Source organism: Gordionus sp. m RMFG-2023, chromosome 5 (genome assembly GCF_954871325.1).
Source record: "Gordionus sp. m RMFG-2023 chromosome 5, tfGorSpeb1-WG-v2, whole genome shotgun sequence".
In the NCBI taxonomy this organism is placed as follows: Eukaryota; Metazoa; Nematomorpha; class Gordioida; order Chordodea; family Parachordodidae; genus Gordionus; species Gordionus sp. m RMFG-2023.
In genome coordinates this window covers 19,467,921-19,487,964 of record NC_088779.1, presented here as the reverse complement: position 1 = coordinate 19,487,964, position 20,044 = coordinate 19,467,921, and the positions used below count along the sequence as shown (strand labels likewise).

General features: G+C 26.7%; 1 protein-coding gene across 2 annotated transcripts; it reads right to left on the bottom strand.

Annotated features, from left to right (window-relative positions):
• Nucleotides 1–2,864: 2,864 nt before the first annotated feature.
• On the bottom strand, nt 2,865–20,002 carry LOC135930383 (serine/threonine-protein phosphatase 4 catalytic subunit-like). Of its 2 annotated transcripts, none has more exons than XM_065467178.1 (4): nt 19,908–20,002; nt 19,508–19,866; nt 11,543–12,017; nt 2,865–3,215 (listed from the first exon to the last, which is right to left on the bottom strand). In XM_065467178.1, the coding sequence occupies exons 1-4, from the start codon at nt 19,939–19,941 to the stop codon at nt 3,013–3,015; spliced, it is 1,071 nt and encodes a 356-aa protein (XP_065323250.1). In that variant the 5' UTR covers nt 19,942–20,002; the 3' UTR covers nt 2,865–3,012. The 2 variants fall into 2 exon arrangements, with proteins under 2 accessions (XP_065323250.1, XP_065323249.1); XM_065467177.1 differs by having other exon boundaries at nt 2,866–3,218.
• Nucleotides 20,003–20,044: the final 42 nt, after the last annotated feature.

Here is a 20,044-nt window from a genome sequence, read left to right as displayed (position 1 = left end):
AATATAAAAATTTTATGACTAAGATCATATTATAATATAGCAATTTTATAATTTGAATTTATAAAGAGAGGTCTACTTTTCTCTGAGATTTGACTAATTCAACTAGAATCACATTTTTATCTAGAATAATCTCATAAATATTTAGTATTGCGAATCCATTTAAACGGCTTTCACCGGTGCTATTTCTTAAATAGGTTTTTAACCTTTTCAAAAGTTGAAAAAGACCTTTCATTAGTGCAGGTGCTAATCGGTAAGGTAGCTAAGATAAAAAGCAATGTTTTGATATTAGGCAGGGAATCTAAAGCACAATTATACATGGAGGCTTGCAAAGCATATTTTGGTCTCAAAGAGTACTCTATTCTGTCAAAATTTTTATACTAAAATTCGACATCACAAAGTAAGTTATCATACGATCCTGATAATTCATCGGAATAGAGATTTTCTTAATATCCTCTCGCGTTTCAAGTGTATTAGACTCATCCGGCAAAAGTAAATAAAAGCTGTTTAAAATAAAATTGTGACTAATAAATCTTTCCTTTAATTGAAATAAAAATATTTATTTTATAAAAATCCTCAATCGTAGATGCATCAATATTTAAGCGATTGGACTATCTAGAAACTACTCTAGGTTTAAAATTTTTAATCCCAAACATATTAGCTATCACCTTTATTTTCTCATTATATTTCCCAAATTAAATGATTCTTTTATTTAAAAATTATAAAAAATTAATTAAAATTTTTAAAACTATCTAATTAGTTTAACAATATAAATTTTATTATTAAATTTATAAATATCTAATTTAACTATGCGAGAAAAAATTTTACAATATATTTTTATTGTTATTTAATATTTTACATATAATTTTTAATATATATTTTTAAACCATGTTATCATTTAAAATTAAAAATTCTTTCATTTTCATATCGTATATAATTTTATTTATAAATTGAAACCATTTTTTAAATAAAATTATTTGCAATAAGAAAAAAATTAAAAAAAAAGTTTTCTAAAAAATTATTTTAAATTTTTTTTTTAAATTAAAAATTTATTTTTTTCGGAGGGTATGGGGGGGGGGGTTCACCCCCCAATACTCCCCCCTCCCTTCTCTACGCCACTGTAACTACCTGATAGGTACATATCGCAACAACTCATACCATTTTGAGCCAGACCACTCCACCAACTCTTTTAATTCATTGATTAACTAAATTCGTTAAAACATTTCATCACAATTATTTCGACATCTACAGGTGTACATTCATTGCCTTCTTGCAAGAATTATGTAGTATATGGCATATACAGCCAATTAGTATTAATTCATTATTGTGCTGCCTCAATTCGGTAAATACACTTTGATTTTTGCCAAAATTTACAGAGGCATTATCAGTGCAGAAAGCTGACATGCAAATCATTGATAACTTTGAATCAGCTATATTTACCATTATGTGGTTAGCTACATCGTTAGATTTTTCAATATCCGAGGAAAAATATTTTAACAGTTTTATTAAAATGTTCTTATTCTTGTTAACATTTCCCTTATTAGATGCATCTGTGAGAATTGCATATGGATGTCCATCTTTCAAATCGTCTAGAATTGACCTCTAGGATTCAGGTACTAATACACTTGTGATAGCCTTGCTCATTTTTGTTCTATCACAAGTAAGATTTGCACTTATATTGGAGTCTTTAAATATCATGGGAAAGATTCGACCCATATTGTGATGATGTAGCTCTGTGAATGTTGAACTACATGATAGTTGTATACGATTTCCGCAACTGTAGTTGCATCTGTATTATTTATTATTTTTGGAGAATATTTTTGTATTACAATCGATGTTGATATACTCCCCTGTACTGATTTATATGAATAAAATGCTGATTATTATTTATAAAAATAAAACAGGAGATAGAAAGAAATTTACAAATTGGACATGTTTTTCAAATAAATATTTAAAATTTATTTTAAAAATATAAAAATAATCAATTACTGTCTCTCAAAATTATTATTTATATATTAAGAACGTTAAAATACTTTAAAAAAAATTGCGGTAGATTTCCAATTGAGGTAGTTTTGCGAGAGAGAATTTCTGCGTGTAAACTAAAAAATTGCGGGAGTCTCCCGCTGGTGGGGGGACATGGCAACCCTGTTCACGAGTCCTCAAAACCCTATACCTATCCCCCTCTCTAGTACTTTCATTAATATTTTTTAATTATAATGGTATTCTATTAATAATAAATTGAACTATAACTATTCTGCCAAAAAAGTAAATGTAAGAGTTATTATTAGAACATAAATAATTAAAAACGCCCTCATTTACAATAGATGCATTTTACAATATATTGTTTAGCCTAAATATGAGTTTACTGAAAGAATATACCTTTTTAAATTACATTTTAGAATATAGGAGAAAAGTATCCAGATAAGTTTTATTTGAAAAACAATAACTGATTGTATGTAATATATAAATTGCTTAGCAATATTATTTTGACGAATCTCATCTATAGTTTAATAATCATTTATAGTTATTTTCTACCCCCCCCCCCCCCCACTTAAAAATGGAAGCAAACTGCACCCCCAACCACCAGCTCATGTAGACGGACGCTGTTTACATGATTGGTTATAACTTTAACCATGCCATAAACAATGTAAAATAAAATTTTACTTAACTGACAATGGTCGTGCGAATTTGCAAGCATTCAAATTTCTAAATAGCTTGTTTACACCGATATTTTAATATTGATTAAAATATAAGATTTACTTTTATTTGACTAATTTGAAAAAAAAGAATAGCGTTCTTTGAACGATTTGTCAAATAAATATCATAGCTTTCATATTAAATTTTTTAAAATCATCCTGGTTTATAAATGCTTTTATCTTAAATAAATTTATTAATACATTTTTGGAGGATATAAATGAGTTGTTTTATATAAATTTACAAATTGTACAATAAATCTACATATTTACTCACAAATTACATAGAATATAGATCCAGCGTTTATAAATTTTTATAGAACTACAAAAAATATTCTGGTTGAGGTAATTTGCAGGGTGCACCTTTTGAGTTTTCTCTAGGTGCCGCTTCGAAAATTTTAAAATTAACTCCTAAATTTTCGTCCAATTCCAAAATAGCGGCCACATTACCACATCTGTAACAATAATTCGGTGCGGACCAAACAGTTAATACAGTACCACCGATGCCGTTTGTATAATTATCATCTTCTTGTGTTATTAAATAGATTAAATAATTTTAATATGAAATCAATGATATGATAAATTGAAATTGGTATTATTTTAAACTGTCACTAAAGATATATTTAGTGTATAAATTTTTTGAGGGATGGAGGGGGGGGGGCGGGGGTAGGGATTTATGATTATTTAATGCAAGAATAAAAACACAGCAGTAATAAGTTAAATAAGCAGGTAATCAATTTGTTATTAATTTCTAACTAGACCTATTTTAATATTAGGCCCTAAATTTTTGGATTTTAATTTATAAAAAATATTTAGTTTATAAAAATTCGATATAAATTTATATTTGAAATCTGCAAAAGGTTATCGATGATTCGGGCTTTATAATTTTAAAAAATTGAGACCGATCTTAAATTTGAAATATAAATAATTCAATTTTGTGTAATAAAATTGATGTAATTTTTAAATCTTTTTAAGAATCAAGGCGCCAATATTTTTTTTGTTTGTATAATTTTTTTTTTAGAATTAAAAGGTATTAATTTCATTTATTTGTAATTAAGAAACAAGGTGCCATATACTTTTATTTTGTGAATAAAAATGAACCCTTTATATTATATTAAAATATATGTGTTTAACATTAAAAAAAATTATAGGAGTAAAATAATGAATCTTAAAGATATTGATAAAGATAAAAAAAAATTCGATTATGTTCATTGTAAAAAATGTAAAACTTTATTTCCTCAATTAAGAAGCCGATTCGGGCCGGACAAAATTTTTTATTTAGAGTAGGGCTTTTGGGGATAAATAGAAAAAATTGCTCTATAGTAATAATTAGGCCATTACGATGTTAAAAATAGATTTTTAAATATTTCTTAACCATATTTTACATGGACTTTAACTTTCCGCACAAAAATCGTATTATTTGTACAAAGATTATTAATATTCTAAATAATTCAAATGTTTTAAATAGAGCCATCCAAGCTTGCCCGCTGTTTCTGACGGAGGATCAGAGCGGATTTATTGATAATTTATATGATCAGTAACTTAGATATGGACCGATAACAGTGTTTCTTGACTGGAAAAAATATTGGGAGCAAGAATTCATATAAATGGATGATAAAAATTTTCAAAATACTAACAATACCCATTTCCTTCATTTAGACTATTCATACCTTATGGAAAAACCTGAATATCTTTTTTAAATTTAAGCAATGATAAAGTATTAATAAGGCGCTTAAAATTATTACAGGAATCAAGATCTATGAATTGCAAATAGTTTTCTCTGTGCTAATCAAGGTTGCCAGGTCAAATTATTCAAATTGCGGGAGAAATTTGGTATTATGCGGGAGAAATATGAAAATTGCTGGAGAAAATATAAAAATTGCTAAAATGTTCCGACCTTCGGCCGCTATTTTTCAAAATAAAATAACATCTTGATTTATTAAAATATAATAATTTATAAAAAAACCAAAGATCTTTTTTAAATATAAAAGAATGTAAACAAGATAAAATTTTATTAAATTTTACAATTAAAAATATATTTTATGCGAATGTCCCGCAAAATGACCGCAATTGGAAATCTACCGTGTGTGTGTATAAATTATAGGGATGCGCTTAATTATCACTTATCACGTTTAAATACATATAAGGTACCCAAAAATAAGAAATAATAGAGATGCAACTTCAGTTGCGGCAAATGAATCACTTATCTTGTAGTACAACATTCACAGAGATACTTATCAACACAATGTTGGTAGAATCTTTTTCCCATAATATTTAACGACTTTAATATAAATGAAAACTATACTTGTAGAACAAAAATTAGCAAGGCTATCATCAATGTTTTAGAAACTAAATCCAGGAGGTCAATTCTTGACGATTTGAAAGATCGACATACATATGCAATTCTAACAGATGCATCTAATAAGGGAAATATTAATCCTCCGCTATTTCAACAAAATTAAGGTTGTTTCAATAAAACTATTAAATTTTTTCCCCTCAAATAGTGAAAAATCCAAAGACATATCTAACCATAATGGTAAATATAGCAGATTCGAGATTATCAATAAATTGCATGTCAGCTTTCTGATCTGATAATGCCTCAGTGAATTTGGTAAAAACAGAATATATTTACAGAATTGAGTCAGCACAATGTTGGTTGCGATATGTTTCTAATACACGCCATCGATAGAATTTTAAAATTTTATAAACCTTTAAAAAAATATTAGTTAAATAAAGATTATAAAATCTGTCCTAACATTTTGAAAATTTTTTTCAATAATGAATGGCAGAGTATATTTAGGAATGATTTCACATGTAGGAAATCTACTACATGCTGTTAATGTGTAGTTGCAATCAGAAGAATCTTAACAAAGATTCACAAAATTATGCTGCAGATGTATTCATCTTTACAGTTAAAAATTAATAATAAATTTTATGGTGCAATTGCTAAAACTTAATTATATTTTATTTGAGATTTAAATAATAGAACTAAATGTTTATCGTCGTTATTGAGATATTCATAAAATTCCTAGCATGACATATATATTTGCTCGGCCTCTAATGTTATTAAAGCAATCCGATTTCTCTCCTTTTTCCAGGCAGTCCTCATCAGGCTAAAAATGTGCTCGGATGAGGCATTAAAATGAGGTAAGGAGAAGACATACTCGCATATTTTAAGCATGGGGATTTATCGTTATTACGAAAAAATTCTACCCATTTCTCCTCTGCTTTTAGACCAACTTTAAGTATTTTGGCGAATCATAAAAATAGAGAGAATTACAATCTCCTCAAACACGACATCAATGTCTTTCGTTTTTAATATATTTTATTTATTAAATTATAAAAACCATCAATTGATGTTTCTGTTCCAAGGTCATAATATTTATACTTTGTAAATAGAGTTATTAAAATCAAATTTTGATTGTAAATATTCTAAAATTGTGTTAATAAAACATTTTAATATAATATTTTTAGCAATAACGCCATAAAATTTATTATCAATTTTTAACTGTAGAGATGAACAGAGCTGTAGCATGATTTTGTGAATCTTTTTTAATAAAGAATATTCTGATTGCAACTGAATATTAACTTCATGAAGTAGATTTCCTACATGTGAAACTTATCCCAAATAAGCTTCTGCCATTTCACCTTCAAAAAAATTTTTCAAAATTTTAGGACAGCTTTTAAAATTTTGATTTAAGGGTTAGTAAAATTTTAATTCTATCGATGGCAGGTATTAATGATAACCACCTGATAGGTACATATCGCAACAACTCACACCATTCCAAGTCAGACCACTTCACCAACTCTTTTAGTTGATGAACTAAATTCGTTAAAACATTTTATCACAATTATTTCGACATCCACAGATAGTATATTCATTGCCTTCTTGCAAGAATTATGTAGTATATGGCATATACAGCCAATTAGTATTAATTCATTATTGTGCTGCCTCAAATCGGTAACTTTTACAGAGGCATTATCAGCGCAGAAAGCTGACATGCAAATCATTGATAACCCTGAATCAGCTATATTTACCATTATGTGGCTAGCTACATCGTTGAATTTTTCACTATCCGAGGAAAAAATTTTAACAGTTTTATTGAAATGTTTTATTCTTGTTAAAATAGCGAAGGATCGAGGGAAATGTTTTAATATTTCCCTTATTAGATGCATCTGTTAGAATTGCATATGGATGCCCATCTTTCAAATAGTCTAGAATTGACCTCTAGGATTCAGGTACTAAAACACTTGTGATAGACTTGCTCATTTTTGTTCTGTCACAAATAAGGTTTGCACTTATATTGGAGTCGTTAAATATCATGAGAAAAAAGATTCGACCCACATTGTGATGATATAGCTCTGTGAATGTTGAACTAAATGACAGATGTATACGATTTCCGCAAATGTAGTTGCGTCTGTATTATTTTTTATTTTTGAGAATATCTTTGTATTGCAATCGATGTTGATATACTCCCTTGTACTGACTTATATGAATGAAATTATGTTGATTTATTATTGGATAAAAATAAAACAGGATAGAAAGAAATTTACAAACTAGACATGTTTTTCGAATAAATATTTAAAATTTATTTTAAAGATATAAAAATTATTTGTATATTAAAATCGTTAAAATCATAAAAAAAAAATTGCGGGAAAAATTAAAAAAATGCGGTAGATTTTTGCGGGATTTCCAATTGTGGTAGTTTTGCGGGAGAGAGATGCCTACGTGTAAACTAAAAAATTGCGGGAGTCTCCCGCTGATAAGGGGAGACATGGAAACCCTGGTGCTAATAACAACACAAGATATTCAAAGTATCTGAGGCAAGTTTGTGGATATCGAAGTTAAACTTTTTTAATACGATATTTTTTGTCATTTTATATGCATATTTATTTTTCAAAGATTATCATCATTTGCTAGAACAAAACAATTCACATCGAATACCACATTTAGGAATAAGATCTGACAAACAAGGCCAGTGAATATTATAGATGTTACTAAATCAGTGATATACACTATTAAGTAGACTGAGGATGCATTCCTTTAAAAGCTTTTTGGTTCCTCAGATAAATAATTTATATAAAAAATTTTAGGAAAACTTTAAAATGAAAAACTCAGTTTCATAATTGTTAAATGGGAAACCAAAATAGCGTGTCAACAGCTGATTTATATTCAAAGACCCTTCAAAATGTATATTAATTAATGAAAGGTCAGTTTATTTTAATATTATATGTCATTGTACTGAATAAAAGTGTTTGGGATGTAGGTAAGTGTCAATTAGATGGTTAAAAAATTCACAAAGGTCTGCATTGGGCGGGCAGGAAAAATTCTAAGAGCGGGCAGGCGGGTTAATAAAATTAAATTTTTTCAAAACATTGGGTGGGCGGGTTTATGGTCCAAAAACCTGCCCATTGCAGACCTCTGGTATGATCCATATGTTTTAGATTGGATAGGATACACATACCAACCTGAATTTTTTTCTAATAAATGATCAATTTTCCTCAACCAATTACAAGATTGCTTATACACATAATGAGCAAAATATTATGGATATTTTAAACAAAATTATGACCAATTGGAATATTATAAAAAGCAAAATACATGCAATTGTAAAAGATTATGTGGCAGATATAAATTTTGATTGCAATTAAAGTAATTAAACTTCATACATAAGCTTAACAGCTTAACAATTATTTAGGTAATTATTCAAGTGTCTCATGTTTTGCCCGCTCTTTATAAACGAGTGTTAAAAATCAACTAACAATAAAAGGGGATAAATATAATAAAGTTTTATTTTAATTTAATACATATTGAAATTAAATATGGGCAAGTAATTAATTAACTAGATTAATCGTTGTGTTGGAAATTTAATTAAAAATAAAAAAATGTGTTAGACTTTTATTAATTTTTTAAATTTTTCTTAAATAATAAAAAAAAGAAGTTTAATATAGAATCTTTATTATCCAATAGTAATATTAATTTTTCCAATTTAAATGAAAACTCCCAATTTTCGTCGAGAATTCAAAGACCAAAAAGAATACACAAATATTGGAATAAAGAAAAAATAGATATAATTACTAAAATGTTATCAATGCCAGAAAGAGAACAGATGAAAATTAAAGACATTGCAAAATAAAATGTTTACAGCATCAGTTCATAAATTTAGACGGGACACATTCCCAGATATAAATGGAGAACCTTTAAAAGAATATAATATTCAAAAAAGAGGAAGTAAAAAAAAAGATACTTCCATAATTGAAAGACTCATCATAAATTTATTGATGGATAATAATACTTTTACTATCCAGCAGATAATAGAAAATTTACCTCCTGGTAGTCCAAGAACGAAAACAACAATTAGCAAATATATAAAAAATATAGGTTGGTCGAAAGAGCTGGCAAGGAGCCTGATAGAAGAAATATTCCTGGGGCAATCAATATTCGTCAAATCTATTGTGTAAAGATCTTAAATACCCCAAGAGAAAAATTATATTTCTTAGATGAAACTGGAATAAACTTGCACGTTGTACCAATCTACTCCTGGGCACCATACAATGTCCGTCCAGTAATAAAAATTCCATCCTCTAAGGGTAAAAATGTAAGCATACTTTATACAATTGGAATTGGAGGGGTAATCCATTATAAAATAATCGAAGGAGATTGTTATTCCATGATTTTATGACAGAGCTTATGAGTGCCTTACCACCAGATGCAATTATTTTAATGGATAATGCATCTATCCATAGAAGCCATCTTATCGATGCATATAAATATAAGATTGAATATCTACCACCATATTCACCTCAGCTAAATCCCATCAAAATTTTTTTTGGAGTCTTGAAAAATAAATATCGAGCAATAAATCCCCGCCCTAATTCAAGAGATGAAATTATTGGGAATATTATTCAGCTCTTACACGGATTTATTCCTTATGATTTTACTAACTTTTACAATCACATGCAAAACTATTTGGAGTTGGGCTATCGCGGGCAACTGATTAATTAGGTAATCCTTTTAATTGATTTGTATTAATAATTATAATATTAACTCTTTTAATTTCTAAATAGGTACCATCATCAAATTAGTGGAACAAAAGAATATTTTGATAAATTATAATTATATTTTTTATGTATTAATTATTTTATCGAAGTTATTAAAAAATTTTATAGTATTATCATATTTTTATCGAAATAAATTGGTGCAAAATTTCAAAATAGATTACATTTAAGAAATTCTAAAATATTTTCAAATATCAAAAAGACTTTTTACAAAAAATGATTTAGAATTTTAGATAAAATTTAAACAAAAATCTTACTTGAACATTCTCAAAGAAGATCAAAAAAAAATTTCCATTTTATATTACAAATTTATATTTACAACATAATTTCTTTTTATTAATTTAAAAACGATTAATCTTGTTAATTAATTGCTTGTCCATATTTAATTTCAATATGTATTAAATTAAAATAAAATTTTATTATATTTATCCCCTTTTATTGTTAGTTGATTTTTAACACTCGTTTCACTTTAATATGGTAAAAGAAGATTTTATATTTAAAAATTTATCACAAAATTGTAAAATGTGAAAGGATTGAAATAAGTATTTTTTTAGCATGTTTTGATAAAAAAAAATAGAAAGTGGTTAATTTATAGCATGTTCAACAACCGGATAATAATTTATAAAATATTATCATTAAATATGAGTCTGATGATAAAATGAGATAACACTATTAATTATTTATTGTAATTTTTAATATAATTTCTGAATAATTCTATGGCCAGTCGAAACATACAATGTTTGGACTAGACTAGAAAATCAACCTTCAAATAAACTCAATTGCTCAAAAAAAAGATTAGATACAACTTTAATCCATTTTATTTTAAAGATAAAGGATGAGGCTAAACATTGATCTTAAATTTGTTTGATATTACTTCTAAATGTGTCCTCATTGAGGCTCCCAGTCTTGTTTGATGATAAAACCCTGGCATATCTCACAATGAAATTTATACCCTATGTTAAAATTTTATCGAAATCAAAATATTTTGCAAATTCACAAAATTTTTTTTTATATTCCCATCATTTCCCAGGAAAATTATTTTGTCGATATGATCGGTATACCAAAATTATATTCAATATCAATCTCTATCGTGGACATTATAAATTTCAAATTATTTTGAAAACTAAAAAGGCATATTTTTAAATATAAATTTCAAAATTAAACTAAATAAAAAGATTATTATTTTAGAAATAATTATAAATATGTTTTAATAATTTTTACGTGTATTTATTAAATAAAATTGAAAATTAGTAGTGAGCTTCAGCAATGGCTATTTTTTTAATAAAAGTAGCGCGAGCGCGGTATATTAACAATACTACAATTTTCTCCATAGCATAAAAACCTGGTATTCAAATTTTTCTATATAGATTGATCTTAGTTACATTTACATAATATTTTATAAAAGTCGGATAAATTCCTTTTTTACATGAATTTCAAACTTAAGAGTGAGTTAAATTAAATGACAATGACAATGGCTAAGATTAAGAATAATAATAAATGTCACTTTATATTTTAACTCCTGATATATTCAGAAGTAGAAGAGTCAGGATGCCAAAATTTGAATGGCTATGTATTTTAGTTTGAAATATAAAATTTCATCCAAATGATCAATAGAAGTGATTTAAAATATAAATGATTCTAGTCTGAAATTAATTATTTCATTTTCTTTCACTTATATTTACAAGTAGAACTTTCAAGAAACCTTTAATTTTAAAATAAAATAGACAAGAAACCTTTAATTTTAAAATAAAATAGACTAGACATAATTACTTTTAAAAAATAAATTTAATTACTGGAAATGGTTGACTTTTCGGCATTGCTGGTGATACCAATGCTGGACGATATAGTATCGCCAGCCACAGATATAAGAGGTGGAAAGTGCCATTTAAAACCTTCCATCACAAGTTGATGGGCTCGGCACACGAGGACTAACCCATTGGTTTCATTAAACTCAGCGGCGACGCGCGGCCCGAAGAGATAACCAGCCCCACGAGGGCTGACTCCCCAACATCCAGCGGGTGTTGCTTCATCAGGGTCGGACCAAAGTAAGTCGCACATGGCCCCATCATGAGGTACTTCTCGTTTCCTATCCAGAGCACGAATTTGATCGAGACTGCTTAGAGAGGGACTAAGTCCACCGTGAACGCAAAACACGCCACCCTCCACCAAGGCCGAGAGGGATAGGTAGTCGAACACATCGACACAGTAACGCCAAACGGCAGTTGAACCCGAGTATTTGCGAACACATTCGTCGTAGAAACCATAGACCTAATTTAATAAATTAGAGTTTTATTATGACGTCCTGATAAATTGGGCAAATGTCTACCTTAAAAAGTGGGCATATTTTTAATTATTTGTTCATTTGCTAAAGAACCCTATAAAGGGCATTTGTGTTTTTTATTGGATTCATTCATTTATATTATAAAATTTTATCAACTTTTTAAAACTATTAAATGTCAAATAACAAAATTAATAATGAAAACAAATATAACGAATTATCATTAATTACAATTTAAATTATTAAATTTTTCATAATACTCAATGAGAATGTTCTAAAAGTTTAATATTTCTAAATGAACTGTTTACAATCTTCTTAAATCCAAAGATATAAAATGCAAATAAAACATATTGTATAAAATAAAATAAACAAATATAGCATCTTATTTTATTTTATAAAATAATGATATATTTTTATTCTTATTTTGTATAAAAACATTTTAATTATAATAAAGAGGGCTGTGCCTGTGCCCATCCGATATTTTAATTGTTTTGGGTATTTTATATAGTCATAAATTTTGTTATTTTATAAATAATTTCATAATAAATTAATGAAAGGAAACTAAAATCCAATTTTATTGAAATGTTTAAATATTTTAAAATCTTATACCATTTTTTTGTTATATTATCTGCAAAAAGAAAAGGATTTTTTATAAAATATCTAATGTTAAATGGTTCGATTTAGCCAATTTTAAAAACGTTTAACTCAAGATTTTGGCGAAAAGTATATTAATCCAATTTTACCCACAGATGGCAGAAATGTTTGGATTGGCAGATTTTGAGGCTTAAGTAATAATATTTTGGGTAAAATATTGTAGCCCTTTTTCAAAATCGTTAAATATAGCTGTTTAACAATACAACATTCATTTATTAATATTGTTTATATTTTAAAGGTGCTTAACCTTTGGAGATTAAAAAAAAATACAATTAATAATTCGTGAAAGTTAGTTTGCTTTTTTTAAATTATAGTGTTAGATTTATAACGTTTTACATATTTTTTATGTAGAAGAAGCAATACTTTTAAATTTAAAATAAAAATGATATTTTTAAATATTTAAATATGATTTATTCCATTTCTGTGTTCTTCCATGAATTTAACAATGGAACATATAAATATCGTATCAGCATCAGCTTGGTTTTATACTAATATTGTAAAATATCAAATTTGATCAGTGAATTTTTGTGTAAACCCAAAATTAATCCAAAGTTATTACCAAAAAACCAACCATATGCCCTTCCCCTTAAAAATCAGTGATATATGTCGAAGAATTTGATAACATAATATATATGTTATATTCCATATCAAATTAACTGAAGATAGTAAAATATAAAATTTTAATTCTCAACTAAGTTTACTTCATGAGATATGGCAATCTTTAGAAAAGTGGAACAAATTATATAAATATAATATTTTTACTAAGAGGTTGGCGGCTAGAGCAAGCCTGCAATACCCTTATGAAAATCATAGACTAACTCCTATGGATTTATATAATTATGCGGGAATTAATATCCTAGGGATTAATTATATATTTGTCAGCAACATTGAATATTTAAGAATGGAAACCAATCTTGAAAATAGATTTATAATGGCCAAATCATTCATTTATTCCAATGGAAGGGAAAATGAAAGTCAAATTTTATTCTAATTCATTAGATTATTTAATGTAGTGAAGGTCAACGGTCCGGTCCTATCGGTCTTAGACCGGGACCGGACCGATCTTTTTGTTGAGGACCGTGGTCCGGACCGGTCTTTTATTAATATTTAAGTTTACTTTACTATTTAATTAATATAATTATTTTGTATATTTTATTTTATGATATTTTTCTAGAGGAGTTATTTTAGATTTTATTAATTTTTTTTACAATATGAAAACCATAAGTTTGTCCAAGAAACATTTTACTTATAGTCCTAATAAAAAACATAGAATATGTGTTCACTGTAACACCAAATTTAACATATCGTCAGCAACAAGTAACAAAATAATTGTTTATAATTTTTTAAGCAATAAATTAATCAAAATAAGCAGTATTATTATTAAAATATTTTGGTTATTATTTATATATTATTTTTTCTTAAGAAACTGTCTGAATAATTCATTGTCAAAATAATTTAACCTTTCTTAATAAAATAATTAGGTACCTTAAGCAGACATTTGATAAAACATAAAATTTATACTTCTAATAATGAAAATGAAAATATCTCAAAAACACAATCTACTCTTAATTTAAATATGCCCTCCACAAGTACAAAATCACTTTCTTCAATACCATTGGATAAATTCCAAACAGATCATATGAACCAACTCATTATAAAATGGGTAATAATGGACTCTCTGCCTATGAAGACTTTTGAAAGTTCAGGTCTTCATAATTTAATCAAATATTTAAACTCAACTGCTACAATTTGGTCAAAAAACAAAGTTAAAAATTTTTATACAGCTAATTTTGAGAAACTAAGAAATTCTCTAAAAGATATTTTAAATAAAAATAATTCTTTAATATTACCACAGATATGTGGAGCAATATAAATAAAATTTCATTTATAGCCATTACTGCACATTATATTGATTCTTCTTTTACATTAAAAAATAATTTACTTGATATAAATCATATCCCATTTCCTCATACTTCTGAAGAAATATCCTTATAAAAGAAGTAATTGATGTATATCAATTGGAGGAGAATATACTGGCCTGTACTACAGATACTGCCAATAACATCCTAAAAAGCATGGATATTTTGCAGAATATTTATAAGGAATAAAAATTTAAAGGCTTTAGATGCTATGCCCATATTCTAAACCTAATATCTCAGGAAGGTATATCACATATTACAACTATCCTAGAAAAGTGTAGAGACATAGCCTTTTCTATAAATAAATCACCCAAAATAAATCAAGCATATGTACAAATATGTGAAAATAAGGATATTACAAAATTTAAAATCCCTTCTGATATCCCTATTAGATGGAATAGCTCCTATTTAATGATGAATACAATTAATGAGGTATTTAGATTTTTATCCAATTATTTTTAAAAAATATTTAATTTTTAGAACATGGATGCTATAGAAGAAGTACTTTTTTTTTGAATTACAAACAATTTAAAGGAGTTTTCTTTACTGAATGTGAAAAAGAAAACCTTATAAAAGAGGCTGTAGATTTTCTAAGGCCCTTCTATAAAACCACACTTGATTTATCAGGATCCAAATATCCTACAGTTGGGATTTCCATGTTATATATGGAGAATATAAATAATGAAATTTTAAATAATATAAAAAAGGATAATAACAATACAAGAAATTCTTAATAACATGCTGGTTAAAATGCAGAAATATCTCAAAGAATTATTTTGCTATGAATCATATGTCTCAACATTATTGGATCCAAGATTAAAACAAGTTTACATGCCTAATACTCTTCATAGAATTGAGTATATGACCAAATTTTCAAAATATTTAAGGAAAATAGAAAATAAAAAAAATACAGGAATAACGGATTCTCAGGTATATTTTTAATATTTATTTATTAAATCCTAATTTTCAAACATTTGTACCAGGAGGAAATCATTGAATTTAGTTTTTTAGAAAGAATTTTATCCCAAAAAAGAAATTCAGAAGGGGATTATATATCGGCAGAAATCATTGAAGAAAATATATCAGAACTTCACACCTATTTGAATGAACCTCTTGTTTCATTAAAGGATGACATATTAGTATGGTGGAAAGCCAATAGTGAAAGGTCTTTTATATTTTTTAATTAGTCAATATAGTTTATTATATAGATTTCCAGTCCTCTCATTAGCAGCTAGAAATTTTTTAGCAATTCAAGCAACATCTGTCCCCTGTGAACAAATATTTTCGAAAGCAGGAGATCTTGTCACTAAAAAAAGGAATAGGCAAACAAAACAATACAAGCTTTGATGTGTATGTGTTCTTGGTTAAAGAATGGAATAGATCTACCGCCTCCATTAAGTCCCTCTTCTAATTCCTTCCAAGGAAGTTCTACAAACAAAGACATTAGCATTTATTTAAATTAAATATTTGTATTAATTATTATATTATTCATAATTAATTATTATATTATTCATAATTAATTATATATTGTTTATATAATACTCTTATATTTAATAAAATGATAAAACAAATTAAATTAGGTTAAAAAAAATATGTTTTTATTTAGAACCACGATCTGGATCGATTTTTTTAAGGACCGTGGTCCGATCCGGTCCGAGGTTATCGGTCCAGTCCGAACCAAAGACCGGACCGTGACCTTCACTAATTTATTGTATGATATTATTTAATTAATATGTTTATTAAAATATTAATTTCTCATTGATATTCATGTAAACTTAGCTAAATAAAGTATAAATATTTTTACAATTATTTTCTTTCTAAAATAAAATAGCTAAACTTATGTGTCAAATATGACATAATGTCTACTAGTGATCTGCAAAGGGTCTAATTTTCTAATACAGCCCAAAAGATTTATAAAAAAATATATCCGGCCAGCAGTGTTGTTAAACGCTACTTTTAAAAGTAGCGCGCTATCGCTACCGCTTTCAAACGAGTAGCGCGCTATTAGCTACTTTTTATGCTATTTTGTTTTTTTAAAAATATTTTTTACATAACTTTATTTCCACAAATAAAGTATTGTTATAAAAACATGACTATAATTTGTTACATATATATATATATAATTTATTTAATATTGCACTTTAATAATAATAACATTTCGGTACTATCTTCCCCAATTCTAGAGCGACGATCAGAAGTATAAGCTTTGCCATACTAAATAATCGTTCAGCACTAGCACTTGAGGGCAACGAGTATTAAATTTAATAAACACACTTTTAATATGAAAAAAATCATCAAAGATATTTAAATGAGTATTTTTAGATTTAAAAATCGCATCTAGAGGTTCAATAATATATTATTATTATTTCAAAAAAATCGTCTATGGAAGGCCGCGGTTTCGATCTTGCTATAGTATTAGTATCGTGGTTAGGCATGACATTTTTTAACGTTATCATCAGCCTATCAAGTTGCCTTTTAGATTTAGTCAAATTAAGTATGGCCAATTTAACTTGAAACTAGGATGAACGATAGCAGCTATTACATTATCATCATCATACAGATCTGGATAATTTATATAAGGCGATTGTATTAATTAAGAAGAATACATACCTTTTTAATTTTCAAAATTTAAATTTATCTGAGATTTAGATTCATTTATAAAAAAATATTAAAATATAAAGATTTTAAAAATATAATTATTTTACACAAGGTAATTAATAATATATTAATTTAGAATTTTATATTAATACTATATATTAATATTATAGATTGTATTGTAAATTAAGCCAATTTAAATTATGGCTAATCAAGCAATAAATCATTCATTTTATATAATTGTATAATAGAAAATAAAAATAAAGTTTTGACTTTTTCTCAATGCCTTTTAGCATAGACTCTACCAGTAGTTGGCAAAATTTTCTTACATTGAAATCGATATCCAGTAGTATTTTTTTCTTCAAGATTAATAAAGTATTTTTTGAATTTTGGGAAAGGATAATCTATATTTTTCTCATTTTCCAAAGAAATTTTGCTATCTTCAACAATCTCACACATTTTTAATGACTAGATTTATAATGCTAACTAGATTTATAATGTATATTTTTAAATATAAATTTAAATTTCAAAATTAAATTAAAGGATTATAATTTTAGATTTAATAAAAAATGTATTTTAATAATTTTTAGATGTATTTAATATGTAAAATTGAAAGTAGTGCTACTTTCTAAATTAGTAGAGAGCTATCGCTATTGCTATTTTCTAAAAAAAAGTAGCCAGCTAAAGCTACCGCTACTGAAAAAAGTAGCGCACTATTTTAACAACACTGCCAGCCAGATCCCAAACAAATTTTCTTTTTATTTGTTTCGTAAATTACAATACATTTGGTATAATATAGAATTTAAGCCATGTGTAATTACTATTGGCCCAGTACTCATCCCAATCTAGGATTATGTATAAATATTAAGTAAAATATCTATCTGTAAAAAAAAATTTGAAAGAAAAAAAAGAGCAATTTTTATTTTATAGCCATTTCTGGTTTTTGGTAATATATCATATTAAAGGGCTATTCTAGAGCTATTTAATAAGATTTAAGTCCTTTTTGAGATATTTAAAATTAAATATAGTGTATTTTGAAATTTTCGCGTTTTTACAGATGGCCATATCTCATGAAGTAAGCCGATTTGAAAATTAAAATTTTACATTTTATTAGTTAGTGTATATACTACCAACATACAAATTTTTTAAAAAATCAAAGGGGGTCAGGTTTAGTATTGTTAAACGGCTCATTTTGAGCTGATTTTTAAAAACGGCTAATTCAATATTTCATCCAGAAGAATATTACGCAAGCCTGAAGATTTAGTTCATAGAAGGAACAAAGATCTAGACATATATTATTGAAATCTAGGAGGCTTAGGCAATATTTTTCTGGCTAAAATATTGAGTCAGCCGTTTTAAAAAATCGGCTCAAAATGAGCCATTTAACAACACTAGTCAGGTTGAGAATCGATTTTTTTTGGATGATTTAATATGAAATACAACATATATATGTGTAATATAATTTAATTAATTATACACTAAAAGGATAATTAAACTTAGAGATAAAAATAATATCTTGAAAGATCCTTTAAATTTTTACCCAAACTGGCTAATTAGAGGTCTGCAATGGCTGGTTTTACCCCAAAATCCATCTATTCAATTCCCCTGCTGGCCCTTCTTTTTTTTAAAAAATTCACCCATCCATTAATCTATAAATTTGTTTAGTCCACAAACCCATCAATATTATTTGAATGGGAATAAAAAAATTTTTTTTATCTTTATAAATATAAGATTGTTTTGTTTATTTTATCAAATATTTTAAACTTACCAACTTAATTATTAAATAATTTTCATTGCCCACCAGGTTTCTCAATGTTTAATATTTTAGATAGTGTTGTTCAAAAAAATATTGCCTAAGGCTCTAGATTTTGTTAATAGATATCTAGAACTTTGTGCCATCTATGAGCAAAATCTTCAGGCTTGAGTAATATTTTTCTGGATAAAATTTTGAGTTAGCCTTTTTTAAAAATCGGCTCAAATCGAGCAGTTTAACAACACTGATTTTAGACCCACCGATTTAAAGTATGGGATGTTGTGTGTTTTTTTAATGTAAGCCAAACCTAATTAAATTTATATTTGATAAAAAAATAAGCTATCTCAAGGTATTTTTTATTAATATTATTAATTAATACCCTCTATTCACATTATAGATATGAGTTTTCTCATCAAATTTGTGAAAAAATATTTATAATTACTATTAATACATGTACACAAACATTAATTCCTAAATTCACCAAGTAATTCCATCCCTTCTTACAAATATTCTTATTTAGTGCTCTGATGTTAAAGATTGTCTATGTTATTATTTATACTTGTGTAATTTGTCTACTTTCATGATTTCCTCTAATTAATGTAATTCGATCAGGATAACGTACTTTAAGTGCTAAAAGAAGCAAAAAGGTTTCAACACTATAAAAACCACGATCAACAAAATCACCCAAAAATAAATAATTTGTTTTTGGTAATAATCCTCCAGATTTTTTAAAAAGCCTATCGACAACATCATAAAATTGACCATGAACATCTCCACATATTGTAACTGGTGCATCAACCCTTTGCACATTACTCTCTTGTACTAATATTTCACGAGCTTTTGAACATAAACTTTTTACTTCTTGTTCAGATATCAATTGACAATTAAATAATTTTTCAATTTGAAGATCTAAATCTCCTTAAAAATAGGATTGCTTGAATGAAATATTATATAACAACCTTTATTTGTAGTTGGAACATCATTTTGACACATTTTATCTCAAAAGATTCAAAAAACATAAATAAAAGAATAAAAATATTATAAAATCAAAAGTGACTTAATAATAATTCACTGACAGCTTTCATTTTGAGATCTG